The 20,000-nt window shown below is 55.9% G+C and overlaps 4 protein-coding genes across 4 annotated transcripts; 1 reads left to right on the forward strand and 3 right to left on the reverse strand.

Annotated features, from left to right (window-relative positions):
• On the reverse strand, positions 1–1,487 carry BGZ61DRAFT_339280 (eukaryotic translation initiation factor 3 subunit M; the record flags this gene model as incomplete). The annotated part of the gene is made up of 2 exons (XM_046239215.1): positions 1–730; positions 922–1,487. 2 exons carry the CDS (start codon positions 1,485–1,487, stop codon positions 1–3), a joined length of 1,296 nt encoding a protein of 431 aa, XP_046112325.1.
• A 673-nt stretch (positions 1,488–2,160) lies between these two features.
• BGZ61DRAFT_337732 (kinase-like domain-containing protein) lies at positions 2,161–4,484 on the reverse strand (the record flags this gene model as incomplete). Its single annotated transcript, XM_046239069.1, has 5 exons — positions 2,161–2,609; positions 2,661–3,030; positions 3,104–3,696; positions 3,750–4,314; positions 4,434–4,484. 5 exons carry the CDS (start codon positions 4,482–4,484, stop codon positions 2,161–2,163), a joined length of 2,028 nt encoding a protein of 675 aa, XP_046112326.1.
• Positions 4,485–6,212: 1,728 nt separating this feature from the next.
• BGZ61DRAFT_337360 (uncharacterized protein) lies at positions 6,213–9,858 on the reverse strand (the record flags this gene model as incomplete). The annotated part of the gene is made up of 6 exons (XM_046239040.1): positions 6,213–7,515; positions 7,566–8,925; positions 8,980–9,046; positions 9,095–9,475; positions 9,554–9,687; positions 9,795–9,858. The coding sequence occupies 6 exons, from the start codon at positions 9,856–9,858 to the stop codon at positions 6,213–6,215; spliced, it is 3,309 nt and encodes a 1,102-aa protein (XP_046112327.1).
• A 3,699-nt stretch (positions 9,859–13,557) lies between these two features.
• Positions 13,558–18,560, forward strand: BGZ61DRAFT_378259 (uncharacterized protein). The gene is made up of 3 exons (XM_046242587.1): positions 13,558–16,502; positions 16,554–17,135; positions 17,189–18,560. Exons 1-3 carry the CDS (start codon positions 13,926–13,928, stop codon positions 18,128–18,130), a joined length of 4,101 nt encoding a protein of 1,366 aa, XP_046112328.1. The 5' UTR covers positions 13,558–13,925; the 3' UTR covers positions 18,131–18,560.
• Positions 18,561–20,000: the final 1,440 nt, after the last annotated feature.

Raw genomic sequence — 20,000 nt, forward strand, 5'->3', positions numbered from 1 at the left:
TTAGTCGTCATTGTCGGTGCGCTCGCGCTGCTGGCGGCGCCTGTCCGGGCCGCCCATGCCCGTGTTGTTCAACTTTCGCTCCAGCTCCTGCTGCTCACGCTCCCTCTGCGCCTTGGCGTTGGCCTGTTCCTGTTGCAAAACTCCGAGCACGCTCTGCAGCGTTGATCGCCAGTGGTCGACTCGGGTGGCCAGCTCCTGGTACTGCTTCTGGCCGAAGACTCGGTAGGTGACCTTGTGGACGAGGAACATGCTGCGCTGCTGCGACAGCTTGCCCTCAACGAGGCCGGCACGAATCACGTCAATGGCCCACATCTCAATCTCCTCCTGGGGAATCCGGAGGGCCTTGGTGATCTTGGCATACTCGATCTCGCGGCTGGGGGTGGCGGCCGCAAGGCTGGCGAAGGTGAGGAGTCGCATCTTGCGGTGGAGCTTCTCGTGGTCCAGCTTCTCCTCCTCGACCCAACCTTCGTGCTCCTCGTTGAAGTCGTTGTAGTCCTCAAGGTCCTGCTCCGCAAAGATATCGAGGAGTTGCGAGTAGACGGGGTGAGAATCGCTGAGGGCCTGCACGCTGGGAATGGCTCGCAGGTCTTGGAAGAGGAAGTAGGTGCTGGAGAGAATAGCCATCTTGACGGCACGGAGGGACAATCGCTGGGCCTCTTCGGAGGCGACCTCATCCTTCTCATCGCCATCAAATGTTCGCAGAGCCTTAAGGATATACTCGTAGCCTTGCCTGTACAGCCGTTAGCATGATGACTCAGCCGCATACCAAAATCTCAACATCCGACAACGCTGATCCCATTGTTCCCCGACTCGGAGAAGAAAAAATTCGATGGACACCGCGATCCAGCCAATCCGCGAGTCGAGGAGGACAACAAGGCATCTCATCTCATAATGCCACATCTTAGGGAGGGTCCTACTCACGATTGCGCACCGGCCTCCAGGGCCACCTCGGCCACCTCCTCGTAGATCTGACGCTGCAGGGCCACCTCAGTAGCCCAGCTCTCCAGCCACTCAGGCAACTTGTCGAGGTACTGTCGCAGGCTCTCGTACATGCCGTGCGCCCGCAGGAACTTGAGGATCTCCATGAAGACGCGCGCGCGAACGGGGTCGGTTGGCGCAAGCAGGTTGAAGACGGTAGTCAGGGCGTTGAGAGACAGGCCGGCGCCGTGGACGGGCGAGTTGACCAGAGGCTTGGCGAAGGTGCTGCATAGCGTGGGCAGGTACTTCTTGGGATCGGAGGACTGCAGGACCAGGTGGATCATGAGGTTGGAGGCAGCAGTGTACTCCTTCTCGGAGACGGTGTTTAGGGCGTTGGAGGCGGCGACCAGCTTGGCCACGACATCCTCAGTCGAAGGCTTCGCGTCCTGGCTCAACAGTTGCTTGGCGTCCTCGGCCTTGAGGTAGTCGGCCATCTCGGTGGCGAGGTCCTCGAAGGATCCATCGACGAAGAGCAGCTGGGGCTGGCCAGCAGGCTTGGGGGCGGCCATGATGCCTTTTGCCTCTCAAGGGTAAATCGACGTCGTTCGGTCGGTCACGGTAATCGGGGCTCGTCGGGTCCGTGGCTAGCGATCTCGAGAACGTCGGGGAGGGGCTGCAACGTCGACTTGCGGAATAATGTGAGGGTGAACGTCCCGTCCGAGCAGGGTCGGCGGCCGAATAGCCCTCTGGTGGGGCTTAGATTGTGGCACCCCGCCATTTTTTCTGCCGCTCCCCATTGTGTGGGCGCTAAGCGAGAGCGGTGACGCGGAGGAACTCTCGGGCCGCCTCGTCTTCCCGCCCACGTGCAACGGCCAAGGACGACTGGTGAGGACTGGTGAGGACTCTAGAGAAATGAGTGAGTATCAGGTAAGTAGGTAAGGTAGGTAAGGTTAGGTGGGCAATATCCTCGCCGATGAACCCTCGCAATGCCAGCCGACCTCCTTCTGCCATCACGGCGGGCGGGAGACACCGCAATGATCCGATCCGACAACGCCCTCGTAAAAAATAGTCCAAGTCGATAACCCTTACATGTCCTTCCAGGTAACGCGGCCTGTATCCGCCGTCTATAAAACCAGGTCCACCAATACAACGGACAATAACCCCGAATACACAACTGAAAATCCATAGCAATAGACCCTCGCCGGGGTTCAAGCTCTTTACCCCAGTACCTCCATCTCATCCTCACCGGCCCTTTGCCTTGTCAGCAGCCTTTTTGGCCTTGGCCGCGTCTGTTGTCGGATAAATGCTTGCGTCGTCGTTTGCGAAGAGCTCTTGATCTCCTCTTCCACCCAACTCCATAAACTCCGCCGCCCCCCGTTGGTGAGCAGGTCCCGCCTCCTTGGCGACATTTGTCACACGCCCCTTATTCTTCGTAAACACCTTGACGGGGTTCTTGTCTTTACCAACCTCAACTTGTGCCATGACTTGAACCGAGTTGAGGGACGACAGCAGCGTCCGCTCACGGGCTGGGGCACGACGGTTGACCTCAAGTCCCGCGATACCTCCGACGAGACCGCCAGTGCTGTCACTGACGCTCGGCGCCGATTGGTTGAGCCAAGGGTGCGCCAGACATTGGTCAATGGTAAACCTTTTGTCGGCGTCGACAATCAACATGGAGTCGATAAGGTCAACTGTTCTCCATTAGCACAATCCCAAAGTCGAAGTGGGAACTGGGATCTTACGCGCTGGGTCTCCAACCGAGTCCCAGTACGGAGACGGGTAGTCAAATCGACCAGTCTTTATCTGCTGAGAGAGTGTGAAGGGGAAGTCGCGGGAGTATAGCTCGTCAGAGAATGGAGGGAAGCCGCAGAGGCAGATGTAAAGCACCACGCCGAGAGACCAGACGTCGACAGCCTTGGTATACTTGCGTTGCTTAGAGTCGGCAAGAATCTCGGGAGCGACATAGCTCGGGGTTCCGCAAAGAGTGGTTGTGAATGACTCCTCTCCTATTATCTTGGCCAGGCCAAAATCGGCCAGTTTCACACTCAGGTTCTTATCAACCAGCAGAATATTCTCGGGCTTGATATCGCGGTGAACAATGTTTCGCTCATGCTAGACGCAATCAATGTTAGCCTCGGCATATACAACCCTCATAGGGGTAGGGCGTGGAGTTGGGGAGGCCTACGAGGTACTTGATACCCTGGAACAGCTGGAGAAACAACTTGCGCGTCTCATCTTCGCTGAGCTTCTGCTTCATGACAATGAAGTTGAACAACTCTCCTTCCGGGGCCAACTCGAGAACCAGGTAGACACGATCACGTTCATTGAACGTATCCTTGAGGCACAGGACATTTGGGTGGCTAACGCCCATAAGCACGCCAATCTCCTGCTGCAGACCTTCCGTCTTCGATCGATCCTCCACGCCGGGGTGCTTAGTAAAGATCTTGACAGCGTATCGCTGGCCGGTAGACTTTTCCACACAGAGGTAGACTTCGGCGAAGTGGCCCTTGCCGAGTTTCTCCAACAGCGTGTATTGTTGCTTGAAGCCGCTGGTCTGTCGGCTTTTCGGGTATCGGAAGACGAAGCGTGCCTTGCCATGGACGGCAATCTCGTCCTGCTCCTCCAGCTCCCTGCGTTGGTTGCGTCCAACGATGGCCTCGTTGACGTAGGTGCCGTTACTCGACAGATCCTCCACGATCGCCACGGTATCGTTGCCCTTGTTCTCGGTGAAGAGTAGGCAGTGTCGGTTCGAAACGATGCCGTCGTTGACCACAATATCTGCGACGATATCAGTTCGACGTCCCAGGAGGCACGGCTATTGCAATACTAACCACACTCGGGATGTCTCCCGATCAGATAGCCGCCAGAGGTACTGCCTTTGGCCTTCTTCTTCTCGGGAGCTTCTTCCTCCTTCGACGAGGTCGCCTTGCCCTTCGTGTGCTTAGGGTCGGTCTTGGCCGCATCAGCTACCGGGTCGGGCATTGCGCAGGAGCTTCGCTTCTTCAACACAATGGGCTTATCGCCATACTTGGGATCTAGGGGGACGAGGTATCCCCAGACACCTTCGCGTACTTCATCCTCGATGTCCTCGGAAATGGCAGGGTGCCGGTCGACGAACTGACTGAGCGGCTGGGTATCTTGAGGTGGTGATGACAGGGCCTGGCCCTGGGAGAATGTCTCCTCGTTCTTCCTGGGAGTGACCTCCTCTGCTCGGCGTCCAGGAGGAGTAGCAGTGGGCTCCTTGTAGAGCTCGCTGGACTCCTCGGCAGTGAAATGCGTGACTGGGGAAGGGAGCTGCTGCTTTTTGGAAACGGGGGTTTTGTTGGCGGAATCAGGCGACTGGGGATCGGACCAACGGGCTTTCTTTGTTTCTGTTTCGTCTTCGGGCAACGAAGCCTGTAGAACGCATATCAAGTCAGCGAAACGGCTAAGACGGTTGGTTTGCGGCGTGCGCATCCGCGACATGCGCGCTGGCGGACGGGAAACGGGGGACGGGAAAGGGACGGAAGACTGACGCGCGGGCGCTTCAATTGGCTCTTTTCGTTCCGCGGAGCCATGTCGGCCATGGCCAAGCAAGTTGTGAAGCTGGAGGGAAGCAACGAGAATTCGAGCACGCGAATGTACGATGCGCGAGTGGATGTGGTTGAGGGGGAATGTTGCCTGGGGAAGGGAAGTAGGTGCCGTGAACGAGTCCGGGGCCGGGAGGTTTGTACGTGAGCGTGAGTGGAGGAGGGAGCCTGGAGGACGCTAATAGCGGCTAGAGCTAAGTTTGATGGCCCATAATGGAGTGGTTAGTTAGGAGGGAGACCAGGGAGAGGAAAAGGTCAAGCCACTGGGACCCGTGGCCCCCAAAAAGAGAAAAACTGGGACAAAGGCAAGCTGCAGGCAAAGTACAGCTGCACTGTGCTTTCTCTACAAATGTACATCCGGCCTTCCTGGGCTGGGCACTCGGATCAAGGCTGACCGAGTCCTCGAGGCCAGGTCATACTGTCATACTGTGTGCACTGTATTTTGCGAACCACGGCACAGCCCAGCTCAGTCCAGCCCCAGCCAAGCTAGGTAGGAAGGGCCGTTGCAACTTACTTACATAGGTACCTACTACGCAGTACAGCCCCAAAAATGACATGGATGCTGCCATTTCGCCTGTGGCTTGGAAGCTCCTAGCTGCCCCTGGGCTGGCCGTCGTTCGTCTGGGCGGGTGAGTGCCGCAGCAGCGCATCGGCGTGCAGCATGTATCCACTACTCCCTCTAGTACCCGTAGGTATCGCTCCCCACTGAAACCATCTGGATATCCACTATCACTCGAACTCCAGCGCTGGACAAGCTGCCGTTCGTTCAGTGAAATCAGTGGATGCCGGTAAATAATCAAGTATTACTCCCCCATACCACCTGCACGCTCTGTCGTGTTAATGAGCATCCACGGCCCTGGGCAAGTCCCAAGCTCCCTTCCCAAAGCTCCCTTCAGTCCCGGATGATCCTGTCCCAGTCATCTGCATCTGTCATCCACCCCAAAGGAACCTCCTTTCCTTGCTTTCTCCAACAAACAAAAGCAGGGTGCCTTGTATTGATACGGGTTGCCACAATCACCTGCCCATCTACTTCCCTAGGACTTCCCTAGGCCATCCCATGAACCACCCATGTCGTCATCCCGGGTCACCGAGTCACTCGTCCAGTCACGTTCAACGCCAGCATGAGCCATCACCGCTTCGTCTTATCACGCGTCATGACTCAACTAGAGCCGTGCGTGCATCTGAGAATTACTCGCTTGCCGCCCAGGCCGGCCTACTTCTTGTCTTCTTGTCTTCTTGTCACTCTTCGCTTTCGGATCATAGTGAAACGCGTGTCTTGAGTCTTGACTATGAGAGAATCTCAAATGTCGGCATTACCATTATTCAATATCCATGCCCTCCACTGCTACACAGCATATGAATGCCCTATCCAATCCTCGCCAGGCCCATTAGCCCCAATATCCGCAAGTGCATCCTTGTTGTCCACTGTAGTCATGTCCCCCTATTCCATCTACTTCTCTCTCTCACGCGCGTGCGTGCGTCTCGGATCGCCATCACTTCAACACTGGTCTTCCCGCTGGTAGGAAATCGGAAAAGCCATGTCCAACGCCATAAACTCCCTACACCGTCCTCCTCCAGTCAAGAATGCCCACCATTCGTCATCGTGAAAATGTAGCCGTCGCCATAAAATCAAAGTCATTCGCCCTCCCAGCTCCTCAACCGAGGTAAATTGTACAGGTGGTAGCAGAGACCCAAGCCCGCCAGTCGATCCTAGAATCCAGGCTCCTATTTCTCGGGAATTGCAGACCTGGCCAGCCTACCGCCGGTGCTTACTCGCTTTTGCAAGCGGGCCTCCCTCTCGCGCCGCAACCTCTCAGCTGCACTTGTGTTAGAAGGCAGTGAAGGCACCGCGTCGCTCGACCCTGTGCTTCGACCTCGCTTCTGCTCCACATACAACTGCGCGTAACGTCCCAGGGGGAATGCCGGCATCGTCGCAGGGATCTCCGCTCCATTCTGAACCAGTAATTCCGCAACAGGGAATGGTATTGCCTTTCCATCCCCATCACTTGCCGTCTGTCCCGGGGTCGGTGAGGGGGCTGCCGGGTCGGCCGCGGCGAGAGCCAAGAAGACGGCATGGGTGCCCCTCATCTTGTCGACTGTGTTGGGCTTCGCCTTCAACGCCAAGGCATAGAGCACCTGCTGGATCTCGTTTTTCTTAATAGCTGCCAGAAGTGTCTCGTCTGCCGTGCCATATCGTGACAGTGTCGATGAGATGGGTTCGACGAAGGCTCTATCCACGTACTTGGCCGTGATGAACCGGAGCCGTTGCTCTCGAGTTGCTTGAGCAGTTGGCTTGACCGACTGGTCCAACCTGGCTTCCCAGACCATGTTTGACACTCGGTTTCCGATGAGCAGCAGGAGCTCGACAATATCGACTGTGAATGACTTAATGTCAAGCGTGAGAGACCGCACCTTGCTGATGTGGGTGCCGAGTGAGCGGTGGATACCACTGCACTCGATGCAAAGGATAATGCCCAGGTTGATGGATACCCACTCCACCTTGGAACCAGAACCACAATCCGCGCACCACATATTGCCTTGGTCATTATCTCGAACCATCTGAAGGAGCTTGTCCGGGTTCTCGTCGTATCCCGAACTCGCTGTTCGCACTGCGGTTGGTCGAGCACCAACTGTGATCCTACGACTCGGCATTCCGGTATTGGAAGTGCTGCCGTGTGGTGCGTGGCCCACCGATTGTGTCTTGCCTGTGAGCACTGAGCCGATATCTCTCTTAAGGGATGAGTCGCCATTGGACGATGTCGGCTTGCCCTGGTAGGCTCGTCCTTCCATGGCACTCTGTAGAGCATTGTTGATGGAGAGGATCCAGCTATTCATATCCTCCTCGGACGTGGCTTGGTAAACTCGCTTGAAATTAGGGGTAATGACCTCGAAGCAGAACCGTCGTTCCGCATTTCGGGCTTCTCGAACTGACGCCATTCGGAGGTCAATGGGGTCCATGTGAAGATCGAGCTTCTGCTTCCAATTACTGTACTCGGACAGCTTTCCTTGATCCAATACAATCCAGAACCTATACATGGTTAGCGGGGTTTTTCAAATACCAGAGAACGGCCCACTCACTTATGCCAGCCCTGTTTGTTCAAGTTGCGGGGGTCTACATGTCCCCCAGGTCGGTTGAGGGCCCAGAGGAGCCCTTCCTTTCGATGGCCAAATGTCATCTGCGTGACATCCCGCTCTTCAAGATCGCGGAACCCTTTGAACTTGGATGGTACTACGGGGCTTCCCACTGATGATTGCCCAAGGCTACCTGGAGACCTGGAGAGCTCTGCGGCTGAAGGACCACTGGCAGAGGCTGAGCCACCTGAAAGCGCAGTCTTCAACTGCGATCCCGTACTATCTGCACGGCCCAAATCCGAATCCGAGGTATTGCCTGCATGACCGTTGGAGCTCGTGGCGATCGGCGCACTGCTGCTCGCTGTGCTAGAAGACTGCTCGGGTTCCTTGTAAGGGGTGTTGCTCTTCTCAAGAAGACGGCGTTTCTCCTCTCGCTCGCGTCTCTGATACTGGTACTCCTTGTCTGCCTCTTGGACTTCAGTAGATAACGCCTCAAGCTGGGGCAAAAGAACATCGATCTTCTTCGCGGCAGCAAGGAAGCTTCGAGTCTGGGAATCAGCGAACTTTGTAAGGTGCGACAAAACTTCCTGCTCCTTGCGGCCGCCGTGGAGATCCTGCATGAAGCTGGAGTAATCGAAACGCTTGAGCTCGAAGTTGCGGCGCTTGTTCTGGTACTTGGAGTCGCTGTCGGCAAGTTTCTTAGCCTTGACCGAGTCCTGTCGCTGGCCCAAGTAACGCGACACGTATGCGTAGTAGTCCTTGCTCTCCTCCTCAAAGTCTCGCTTCTTTGCCTCGGCCTGTTTGATATCGACTTGGTACAGTTTAGCAACGGGTTCAATAATTATCTTCTGAAGGTTAAAGGTGTTTTGTCGTTCGTAGGACAAGATCTCTCTGGCAATTTTATCGAAATAGTGCTCGAGGGCAGGTTGGACTGCGTTAGCATTGGTGGACGAAGCCTCTCGTAACGAATCCACGAAATTGAGGAAAGCTTCGTTTGCGTCCTGTTGACACATGTGCGCATGCTCTGCCTTCTTCAAGACCTTCTTCATCTGCACTCTCAGGTTACCCGTCTTCTGCTCTAGGGCTTTGAGAGTAGCGCGGAAAAGTGGGCCGTCATCGCTGACTGCAACGTCCTCTGTGGGCTTCGGGCAAGCGACGTCGACCCTGAATGGCTCTTGTAGCAAAGGAGTCGATGGGGGAAGGGTCAGCTCGGAAGCCGGTAGGAGGGGTGATACAGGCTCATCGATATCGGGAACGGTGATGCGGGAGTCGACTGTTTGGGCCGAGGCAACTCGGATCTTAGGCGGAGATGCCAGGAGGAACGGAGGGGAGGGTGAGTTGGGGTGGCTCAAGGATGCTGGTGTGCCTAGAAGGGTGTGAGCTCAGTATTAACAGAACCAAGGGTGATGTTTGTGCGTACCTGAAACGAAGTACGAGAAGCTCGCCAAAGTGTGTAGCCGATGGGCCCGGGAATCATACTCAACAAACTAGCTCAAGTCAGCACACTATTATTTGTAGAGGGGAAGGCATCATACGCTGCATGCGTTCCTCCAGCCACCGCCTCGGTCTTCGGTGATTCTAGGTGGCTTCCACTTCCAGGTCCATTCGAACGTCACTGATGGGCTTCCACCGGTGGAATAATCGCCGACTAAAGCGACGTTGGAATTTCTGTGGAGGTTCGGGTCGGCATGGAACTCGCGAGTTACAAGGTTCTCGACCTCCTTGGCTGTGGAGGCATTGACAAAAGTGAGGCCGGAAATGATCGTGTCGGCCGGAAGCGGTTTGATGTCTGCGGTGGCGGGCAGGGCGCCCTGGCCCTGGCGCAAAACAAATGTAAAGGTAAATATGAGCTCGTCATCGTTGCTAAGCTTGAGGAGGAAGCTGGGGGGGGCATTCGGGTTGGAGGGTTCGGGATCCTAGTGGTGGTGTTAGAAGCGGTCGCGGGTGTTGTCGCTCGAGACTGAGGGACGAGGCAGAAGATGGCGCAAACGAACCTGGACATAGTCTACAGTGGTATTGTCGCCAACAGGCCGGTGAACGGATACTCTGGTAGCTGGAAATGCATTGGGAACGATGTTCACGGAGCTGCGCTTCCGCGGGTTTGTGATGACCAAGGAAGTTATGCTCACTGGCGACAGAAGTCAGTCATGGGCTCAAGTGGTGGGCGGAACGGGGCGCCGAGGGGAGGAGGCTCGGCGGCCAGGGCAGAAAGGAAGCAGGCAAACGCGATCATACATCGATTTTGGTCTCTCAGGTAGAGAGATGCCCCATCGTCGGGCTTGCTGCTTGCGATGCCCATCTCGAGGCGCGTTGGGGGGGGGGGCTGCGAGAGACGGGGGGGGACGGAGACGGGGACTGACGGCCAGCCGAGCTGCAGTCGGGATCTTTTTAAGACGGCGGCACGACAGTGAAACAGGCGACAGGCGGCGACGGGTGACAGGCGGCGGCGACAGGCGACGACACCGTGACAGCAGAAGCAGCAGTAGCAGCAGCAACTATGGCGGCAGCAGGACAGGATACCTTAGTAGCGCGGGGCTCAGGGCGGGACAGGGGGACCGTCATCTGGCGCTGAGCCAACCGGAGCGGCCCACTCGCTACTGTACAAAATGATGTCGCCGGTCGGGTTCAAGCTTCTCTGAGCCAAGGGTCAAGGCCAGAACAAAGCCACCGGTGAAGGGGGCGACGTGGCGGGCGGCTTGCGGCTTGCGGCTTGTGGCGACGGCGGCGGTCGGCGTGTGAGCGTGTGGGCGGTTGAGGTTTGTGGAGCGCAGCTGCTTTAGATTTCAACGACGGGATTGATGTTGCTGACGAGTCGAGTCCCAGAGTCGTAGAGTAGGTACAGTCGTAGAGTAGAGGCGTAGAGTCGCAGGTTCCCAGGCGCCAAATATAAGGATCAAAGGAGGAGCTGCGGAGGAGCTGCGTCAAGGGCAATCGTCGAGCGACGGCGCGTACGAGCGAGGAGCAGGAGCGGGAGACGTAGACGGATGACAAGACGCCTCGAGAGAGGGGCGGTTGAATACGTGGTTGACGAGAGAGACCGGGGTGTTGCAGGAAGCGGAGGAGGGGAGAAGAAGACGCGGAAAGGGAAGGAGAACGCAGCGCGCCCAAGGATGAAGGGTGTGGACGGGTTTTCTCAAAGGCCCTCGTGGTGGATGAGAAGAATCAGAAGCAACAGCACAAGCATGGGTGAGGGAATCAATCCTACGTTGGCCCGGGTCGGCACCAGATGAAGAAAGCCAACCAGGGATGTTGCAGGTAAGTTAGATAGCCACGAGATGGAGGAGGCATCCAGTATGGTGGAGGAGAATACCGGACGCAGACATTCGACAGCCAGCTGCAGGCAAAAGCACGCAGAACACAGCGCGCAGAACTGCAGCACGTATGCGCACGCGCAGGCAACCGGGGGCGTTCATTCAGTCAGTCATCCTTTCATTCGTCCACGGCTCTTTCATTGTCTGCCTGCTTCGTTGTTTTGCTGTATTCAGCGTCGGCCGAGGGCGAGAACCCATGCGGAAGCTGGTGCCCGCCCGCACGCACACACGGGGCCACACGCGCGAACACGCACATACTACAGGCCCGGATTGAGCAGGCTCAGGTTCAGGTGGGTTAGATCCATGCCGGGTTCTGTGTGAGCCAGAGAATGGAGGAGAATCAGAGACTGGAGACTGGAGGCTACAGACTAGAGACTGGAGAATGGGATGTGGAACACCGGGTCTCATCAAACTGGGCCCTACTGGCTTCCATTTGGTGACATCGCTGGGAGTTTAGTTTGGTCCCATATCTGCTCTGTCAAGTGTAAAGTGCTGTCCTGTCCTCTGCTACTGGGATGTCAATCCCTGAATGCCCGTGGGTGGGTGGATGGATGTTCTTTGCTCTATTTGGGTCTGCGGACCGACGGTTGGAACTATCCCAAGTCACCCGCTCGCCTCTGTAATCCGTGTCGAAGGAGCACCATACATACAATAATACACCGCACCACGCTCCTCCATGCTCCTCCGTTGCTGAAATTGGCGGAGCGACAAACCTCCATCTGTCGATGAAACAAGACCAGGGGGTGGTTCATGACCAGGGTCCTGTGGCGCCTGTGACTAACTGCGCCAACGGCGGTCTCATTAGCCTGTCGCGGCCTGTCACAGCCAGACTCACAGGGCGCTTCCAAGCCTGGCGTTCCATTTTCTGGATCCCGACTTAGAAATGCAGTTGTTGATCCATCCATGGCTCCCTCGAGCGGGGCATGAACAAACTGTCATCTCTCGCCCAATCGTCAACGGCCAACGTCATCCTGCCATGTTGGTCCGGGGAGATAAGCATTCCTTGTCGGGGTTTTGGATATGTTTCTTTAGTCGACCTGTACGACAAAGGGTGCCTTGTGGATTATCACGGGTAGCCACCCTGGACACCAGCATTTTCGCCATTGTCATTCGCCTCCCGTGCCGTAGTGTTTATTTCAGGTGACAACGTACGGGATGTTGCGTCGTCTGCGGCATGCGCGTCCCCGTGAACTATTCCGTCTGCTGAACCGTGATGCCTAGAACACGAGAACAACAGGCAGCTGACCATGAGCGGCTGCGGTTACGGCTGCGGCTGCGGCAACGACACCGTCCACGCGTGACATGACATGTGTGTAGCTCAGATACCGACTGACAAGATCGTAACGCAGGCTGCCACTACATCGGGTCAGAGACAAATATGTGTGCTATTCCACGTGTCTTTGTTGGCATCTTGCCACTGGAAAACACCAGGAGCAAACCAGACAGCCTCTTCATCGCCACCCTCCCACCACGGAAACTCAGAGAGAGTTAAGAACAGAAAGCATATACTCCAACGACGGCACCTCCCGCCCTGCATCGGTAGGTGGAAACAGAACGGTGTTATTTCAACCAAGAGATGTCGGGACATGGTTTGTCTTGACCATCATGTGCCAAAAGCCGGCAGGCTCTGGCCTGGTGCCGTTGTCACCGTTTGCTGATCTGTAGTCATTCTAGCAGTGTGCCACCGGTCGGGTACTTCTAAGGACACAAAGGACCAAAGCTTGGCAGGTTCCAGGTTCTGGGGACCAAAGGCCAAACGATTGGGCCGCGCCTCTGCGGTTGAGATTCATTCACTAACATGGCGGAGAGCTAATGAGAAAGCGAGCATAAAGATGGCCAAAAATGGCATGGACGTGCTGCTTCTCATACGCAGACCCAAAGTCAATGCATGCAATCGCTGCCAATGTCCCTTCAAGGCTTGCCTCGCATTCGCGTTCACACGATCGACGACCACGACGGTTCGAAAAGGACACATGGCTTTCTTGCGGCCACACTTAACAAAGATCTCTCTTCCCAGGTATTGCTTCCATCTCACCCTCACTCGTCGTTGGGATGGAAGAGGCGACGGTGATGGTAAGACGGTACCTACATAGTATTCGCATGCCCCTATTGACAGACAGTTTGAAATGCATGAGAATCGGTACTTTTGTACTTGACCAAGGCCATCGGGATGGCTCAGGTTCGGGGTCGGGCGAGCCTCTCACCAGTCGCCGTAGGGAGACATCGTCGGCCACCATGGCGGCACGACGAGTGCTTCTATTGGCTCCGGCGACGCCTTCAGGGGGCTCTGCCACCACGTTCCACTAATAAGCACCCGTGGACTGGAAACTAGAGGAGCCCCCTTTCGCTGGCTGATTCACTGGCCGATAGCCCAAGCCCAGGCCCAAGCACCAAGCACTGGACCTCAGCCCATCAATGACGTTGCGTCCCATGGCCGCCGCATGTCCCGTGTTGAGCGAGCCGCTCCGGACGCACACAACAGGATGCGCTACGAGGCCCGGTAATTATAGTTGAGAAACATCTGTGCGTTAGGCCGGTACTGTGTGTATCATAGCACATAGCAGACAGCCGAGACGGGCAAACAGAATTGCCGTTGCGGTGGTGCGCTGCGCTGAGATGGGGGCGGCTCTCACCGTCTCCCCAAGTACGAAGGATCGCACCCGCTTGCCCTCCACTGCGCTGTACCACCCCAGTAGTCCAGTAGTCCAGTACCTAAGGTACCTACCTACCTTAACCAAGTTCCCGCCCAAACGTCAGCTCGTCATTCCATCCTCAATCCTGTTGCATATCTTGTCTTCTCCTCGTCAGACGCCTTTGTCGACTTTCCCTCCGCACCAATACCGATACCGCACACACCAGACAGCCCGCCACCGTCTTCTACGCTCCGGCTGCCCACTGCGACTCCCTATCGCCTGCTGTTGGTCATGAGCCAGGGCGCGTACCGACCGTTTGGGCATCATCTCGCGTCCTGAGCAACCCCACCATCTCCGTTTCCCACCGTCGCCGACACAACTTCGACATTGAAATCGACATCGACCCTGAAATCGGCATCGCCATGTCGACAGCATCTCGCAGCTCCTGGCATGGCCGCCGTGCCAACAGCAGCAAAGATGCTGGCAGAGCCCGCGCGACCTCGAGGGCCCATCACATCGTCGTTGAGCACGAAGAGGCCCGCAGCTTTGCCCTGCGCGCCGCCTATCTACACTACCTGTTGCAGCCCAAGGCCAAGCGAAAGCAATATATCCCGGCCCCCAAGCAGCCCGCCCGAACACACACCAGCGTCGGCGTCCTGGTCCAGGAATACGTTTCTGGCTCCTCCTCCGGCCTGAAGCTGCCGCACAACTTCTCCGGCGCTCTGCTTGAGAGAGTAAGCGGTATCCTCACGGGCAGCGAGCGCCTCCCTGGCTACAACGATGCCGCCGTCAAGAGAACATTTGCCGAAGCATATACTGCCTTCACTGAGCGCAACTTTCGCAAGACGATTGACAAGGAGAGAAAGTTGGAACCTCTCATCCTCATGTTCTACACTGCCGCCACCAAGGCTGCCCAGAAAGGCGCCGTTGCCGGTGACGACTCCTGGAAGCTCATCCCCGACCGACACCTCGCCCTGCTTGTACGCCTGATTGCCACAATTATCCGAGACCACGGCCACGATCGCGATAAGCCTGAGCTCATGTCCAGGCTCAATTCACTGGAGAAGAAGCTCCTCACCAATGATCAGGATTTGGTTGCCGATGGCGCTGGCACTACAATAGAAGTCGTCGTGCCCTTGAGCTATGATGTCAAGGACATGCCCATGGTCCAAGTTGTCGCCAGCATCTTTGGCCTGAGCTTTTCTGAGGTACAGGCTGAGATCAACGAGAATCGACAAGTGTGGAACGAGGAGGCGGCGTTGAGGGACCTCAAGTCCTACCAGGCCAGGCTGAACTCAAACCTCCCCGGTGCACTCAGGAGCCAGGATTTTGATCTTGAGGAGTCATTTCTTGAGTGGAAAGAAGCCGAGACACCCCACCTCTCTAAGATGATCCTCGACGTCATATTGGCGAAGCCAGAGTTGGCCAAGTCATCAACTAGCCATTTGGACAAGGCCTTGCCGAATCGGCCCCAATCCACTTATGATGATCGAGCATATGCAGACCTTAGCCGTGCTCTTTCCAACTCTACTGATGGCACTCTAGCCTTTGACCCGTCGCTTAACTTGGCATCCCTATCCCTCAATGATCCTAGCATCAGAACTGTCGAGGAAGATATTTACACCTTCACGCCCCAGGATCCCAGGGCCTTTTTCAAGTATATTCTCCAACAAGCCATGTCCTTTGACCAGATCCATGCCGACCCAGACCTTGACTACCAACCCCTCTCTAAACCGTCCATGGATCTCTTGACCGAGCTCTGCGTGCGCTGGCGAGTCCCCCAATTCTCGAGACTCATTGTCCTACTTGAGGTGGCTGCCCGCAAATTCGTGGATCGGGAACTGGTTCCTGAGGAACTAGACGCCGTCTTCGACTTTATCAAGGCGCCGCTTCCCGAAGTGAAGAAGCCTCCTCATATGCCTCAATACACTACTCCTCTCCCTGAGATTGACCCAAGCCGATGGACTGTCCATGATTTTGCCGTCTATCAGCACACACTCTCCAGCGTCCACGAGACCCTGCTACGCGAACTTTATGACCTGATGGAGAAGTGCTACGACTTGAAGCCACCACAGATCGCCGCCGTTTTGTTTGTTTTGGATCAGCACATCATGAACGACCCATGCTTCTCACCGAGGGCCGATGCTGCCTCTGAATTTGCGGAGCATCTCTCCCAAGCACTGCGGCATAGGGCTGCGGATGCATATCGCCAGTATATGGAGAAAGAAATACCGGCGCACAGGGAAGAGTGGGACTTTGGCCATGCGGTTAAGCTCGGCAAAACGGTCATCAAGCTGTGTGATAGGATCAAGAAGCGATACAAGAAGACTCCCGAGATAATGGGAGTGAACCCCTTGGCTATCCTTGTCGAAGAGGTCTTCCCTAGTTTCGAAGAGGATGCCGACGCCATAATCCAAACTATCTTGCAGAGCGCTGCTGAGACACAGACTGAAATCGACATCCAAGAGGGCTTCGAGCTGTACAAGGAGTTGATTGAAATCCGTCGGATTCACCAAGAGTCTCTCCCTGGACGGCCATTTGCGTTTAACATTGAGAATCTCTTGGTTGACTTTGTGTGGCGCTGGATTGGCGCTGCCGAAGCTAGAATGGAGGAGTATGTGGACCAAGCCATCAAGCAGGACCAGTTCCAGGTCCGTACGGAGGGTCCTGAACAAACCCCCTTAGACTCGGAGCGTCACAGCGTGTCCATTATCGACATGTTCATGCTGTTCAACCAGACCATTGATCAGGTTGTCAAGCTGGAGTGGGATAACGAGGAGCACAATGCTCGGTTCATGACGGCCCTCGCAAGGTCATTCGCCACAGGCATCGGAAAATACTGCGAAGTGGTTGATGGACGCTTTGCCAAAGAGATGGACCGCCCGTCAGCCGAGGAAATGGCAGCGCAAACCCAGTCTGCCCAGGATAGGTGGATGCAATACGCCAAGGATGCCTGGAACAACAAAGACCGGGTTGAGCCCTTTCAATTCTACCCCGAGGTAAGAAATATCATGTCCGCCCTGACCCAACCACAAGCTAACAGCTTCTAGTCTTTTGTGAAGCTCAACAACATCGAGTATGCTATGCAAGAGCTGGACAAGCTTGAAAGGACTATGGATCCGGACGCCTGCGCCGCCTTGCTGGAGAAGATTGATGGACCCAAGAAAAAGGTCCGCAGGCCAAACAAGTACACCTTCACGATCAAGGTGGTGGAGGCCGAGGATCTCAAAGCCTGCGATCCCAACGGCTATAGTGACCCTTACGTGGTCTTTGGCGATGAGTACCAGAAACGCCTCCACAAGACGAGGATTATCTCGAAGAATCTCAACCCGAGATGGGACGAGACGTTTGACATCACAGTCCAGGGACCCGTGAACATGATTGCAACCATTTGGGACTATGATACATTCGGTGACCACGACTACGTGGGTCGAACTTCGCTCAAGTTGGACCCTATTCATTTCAGCGACTATCTGCCCCGAGAATTCTGGCTGGATCTGGATTCTCAAGGTCGATTGTTGATCAGGGTCAGCATGGAAGGCGAGCGAGACGACATTCAGTTTCACTTTGGAAAGGCCTTCCGGCACCTCAAGCGCACCGAGAGAGACATGGTCCGCAAGATCACAGACAAGGTGAGCAGTCCACTGTCTTGGGATTGTCGGATAGTAATGCTAACAGGAAACAGCTCACTTCTCAAATTAATGCTACGCTCTCAGTCGAAACGCTCCGACATCTGCTTGGAACCGGAGGCATTGGAGCATCTGTCACGAGTTTGTGGAAGAAACGCGCGTCGACAGTGCCTGTGGCGACACCCACCCAGATTGAGAGTGCACTGACTCCCTTGTTTGCGTACTTTGACGAGAACTTCGCCATTATGAAACAGACATTGACGGAAGCGACAATGATTGCAGTCATGACACGTCTGTGGAAGGAAGTCCTCATGGTCATTGAGTGGCTTCTAGTGCCACCACTGTCGGAGAAGCCCTCCCTGCAGCGGCCGCTCTCGCGCAAGGAACTTGATGTAGTCTACCACTGGCTGGAGATGCTGTTTGTGTTCTTCAACGCCAAGGATGAGCACTCGGGAGAGCAGTTGGGAGTTCCGGCGGAGGTGCTCAAGTCGTCTAAGTGGCACGAGCTGGCTTCGCTAAACTTCTTCTACTTCGAGGATACTAACAGTCTGATTCGAGAGTCGGAACGAATGGCGGCTGCCACGGCCCAGCGCGCGCAACAAGCCCTCCAGCAACAGAATGCGCAGCAGAACCGCCTGTCGGCTCCGCCAACGTTTGGTGCAACGTTTGGCGGCGCAGGGGCATTTGCCAGCATGGGCACGATCAGGCGAGGCAAGAGCATCATGATGAGTCGCAACCTGGGTACGATGCGCAAGGCTAAGGAGGCCAAGCGACGAGAGGCACAGGCGGACCCTAGTGATGATATGATCTTGCGGATCCTGCGCATGCGGCCCGAGGCGGCGAATTACCTTAAGGAGAGGCATCGCCAGAAGGAGCGGCAGGCGGCCACGGCGGCAGCGGCGCAGATCGTGAAGAACAGCGTTACGCAGGGGTGGAATGCCGGCGGGGCCCCGGCCTTTTCGGGCAACTTTGGACGGAACAACCTACCGCGGCGATGAGAGCTGCTTGAAGCTGAACGATATGGATTTGGAGAAGGCTTGGCACGGTGTTTGGAATTGCTGAATCAGAGGAGAAGGGGGACCAGACCAGCGGAGATGGGTAGGGAATTCGACATGGACGGGATATTGCCCCTTGCTTCAATGGCTTTTTTTTAGTGCCTGGCTGGATGGAAAGGCACCAGATACCCTCATTCGTACAGGCAGCGAGGTGATTGTGGTTGATTATTGTGGTCTCATAGGCAGGATGCGAGCAAATTGGGAGCTGGATGTACAGGTTGTAGTATAATCAGGGGGCTCCCGGGCAAGGAACGATAGAGATGACGGAGTCGCAGCGTTTTGTTATGCACTGTAGTACAGTTTCAATGTGAAGCGTTTCCCAGGTTTAGGCATACAGGCATCGGGATGATCTAGTGGCAATCGAGATGTAGCTCCTCGGCAAGGTAGGATGCGGCAACGATGCTACTGTACCTCCCGCCCATGCGCAAGCTCTCGCTGCCGCGTGCTCTAGGAGGATGCGGTTGCAGTCGATGGGACGGCACCGGAACCCTCGTTCACATGGCCTTTATCTCGACGAACAGGGTTCGTCAAGATTGTCGATCTACTGCAGGGCAGCCCAAATGGAGGAAGAGTGGCCCTAGATCGTGCAACCGAACAGGCATCAGTTGACACGCATCGAGTCATCGGAGCGAATCGACAGTGCAAGGCAAGCGAGCAACATGGCAAAGTGCAGAAGTGCAGCACGGAAGCGCGGTAGCCATGTCGTCTACAACCAGGAGAAGACGAAGCATCATGTCACCCCTGCGTGGGGGATGAGGGCGCGCGGAGAAGAGCTCCGCGTCTGGGCAACAGACTCGGCCGACTCAGTCGGGGGACGGCGGGTACAGGATTCAAAACGGAAGCATGGCAGGCCTCTCAGAAGCAAAGTGGAGACGGCTCTCCACCGTTGCGACATGTTGCCAGCGGCTCGAGCAAGGATGCATATGATGAGAGTTATGGGTGGGTGGAAATGGAGGAGCGGGGGATTTAACGAGGCTGGGCAGCGGCGAGCGCAGGCGGGTGTGAATGAGAAGAATGGTGAGACAAGGGATTGCTGATGGGGTTGGAATGGACATGATGTGTAAGTAGGAGACACACACACATACACACATACACACATACACACACACCACACACGACAGGACTCAGGAGACCCCTTTAGCAAAAGCCCTTTGGTCGAGGTCCCTTTGGATGTGTTCCACCATGTAACACGAGGGCGCTGGGCGGAACGGTGGAGAATCGGCTGGGAGTCGGGCTCGCTCCCAAATAGGTTAACCGTGATGACGGCATTCAGGGTCCAATGGGTCCTTTCGTCTTGAAAGCGGAGGCCTCAAGAAGCGGATAAGTTGGGACACAAGGCAGCAATTGGTGAGGTCTTTGAGAGTGGTGGCGCTTGCGGGCTTTGGAGTTGATAGCCTTGAGCCGAGTGAGATAGATCAGCTGGTCGTTCTAGTCGTCGTCTCCTGTATGGCTCTCGCCAACGCTAGACGGGATGAAACCTGCCCGTCTATGGCACCGTCTCTACCGACACTCGGATACCGGTAAATCTGAGATTTTGATGCTCGTGGCAACGTAGCACGAGTCGAGGCCTCAAGATTGCCGACACTTGCTAGCCTCACCACACCTGAGCCGTTGACGGCCTGGTCTGTCACCCACACACACTTGATCCGAGTCCACTTTGCCACCCTTGGCACCTTTGGGCAGCACGGGCGCTCAGTCTAACAAGCTGTCAGTATGTGTCGCTCAGCAGGCAGCCCTGGAAAGGTGTGTTCAACACGCATCCTGCTCGCCCATGGATAAACGAATCCTCGGGCTCGACGAAGGAGAAATGACA

Source organism: Ilyonectria robusta, assembly GCF_021365365.1.
Source record: "Ilyonectria robusta strain PMI_751 chromosome Unknown BGZ61scaffold_1, whole genome shotgun sequence".
In the NCBI taxonomy this organism is placed as follows: Eukaryota; Fungi; Ascomycota; class Sordariomycetes; order Hypocreales; family Nectriaceae; genus Ilyonectria; species Ilyonectria robusta.

Excerpts from the sequence above, each read along its gene's own strand:
- BGZ61DRAFT_378259 (XM_046242587.1), top strand. The coding sequence starts at position 13,926 with ATGTCGACAGCATCTCGCAGCTCCTGGCATGGCCGCCGTGCCAACAGC. Across the intron at positions 16,503-16,553 it reads CCTTTCAATTCTACCCCGAG|TCTTTTGTGAAGCTCAACAA; the intron begins GTAAGAAATATC and ends AACAGCTTCTAG. Across the intron at positions 17,136-17,188 it reads TCCGCAAGATCACAGACAAG|CTCACTTCTCAAATTAATGC; the intron begins GTGAGCAGTCCA and ends AACAGGAAACAG.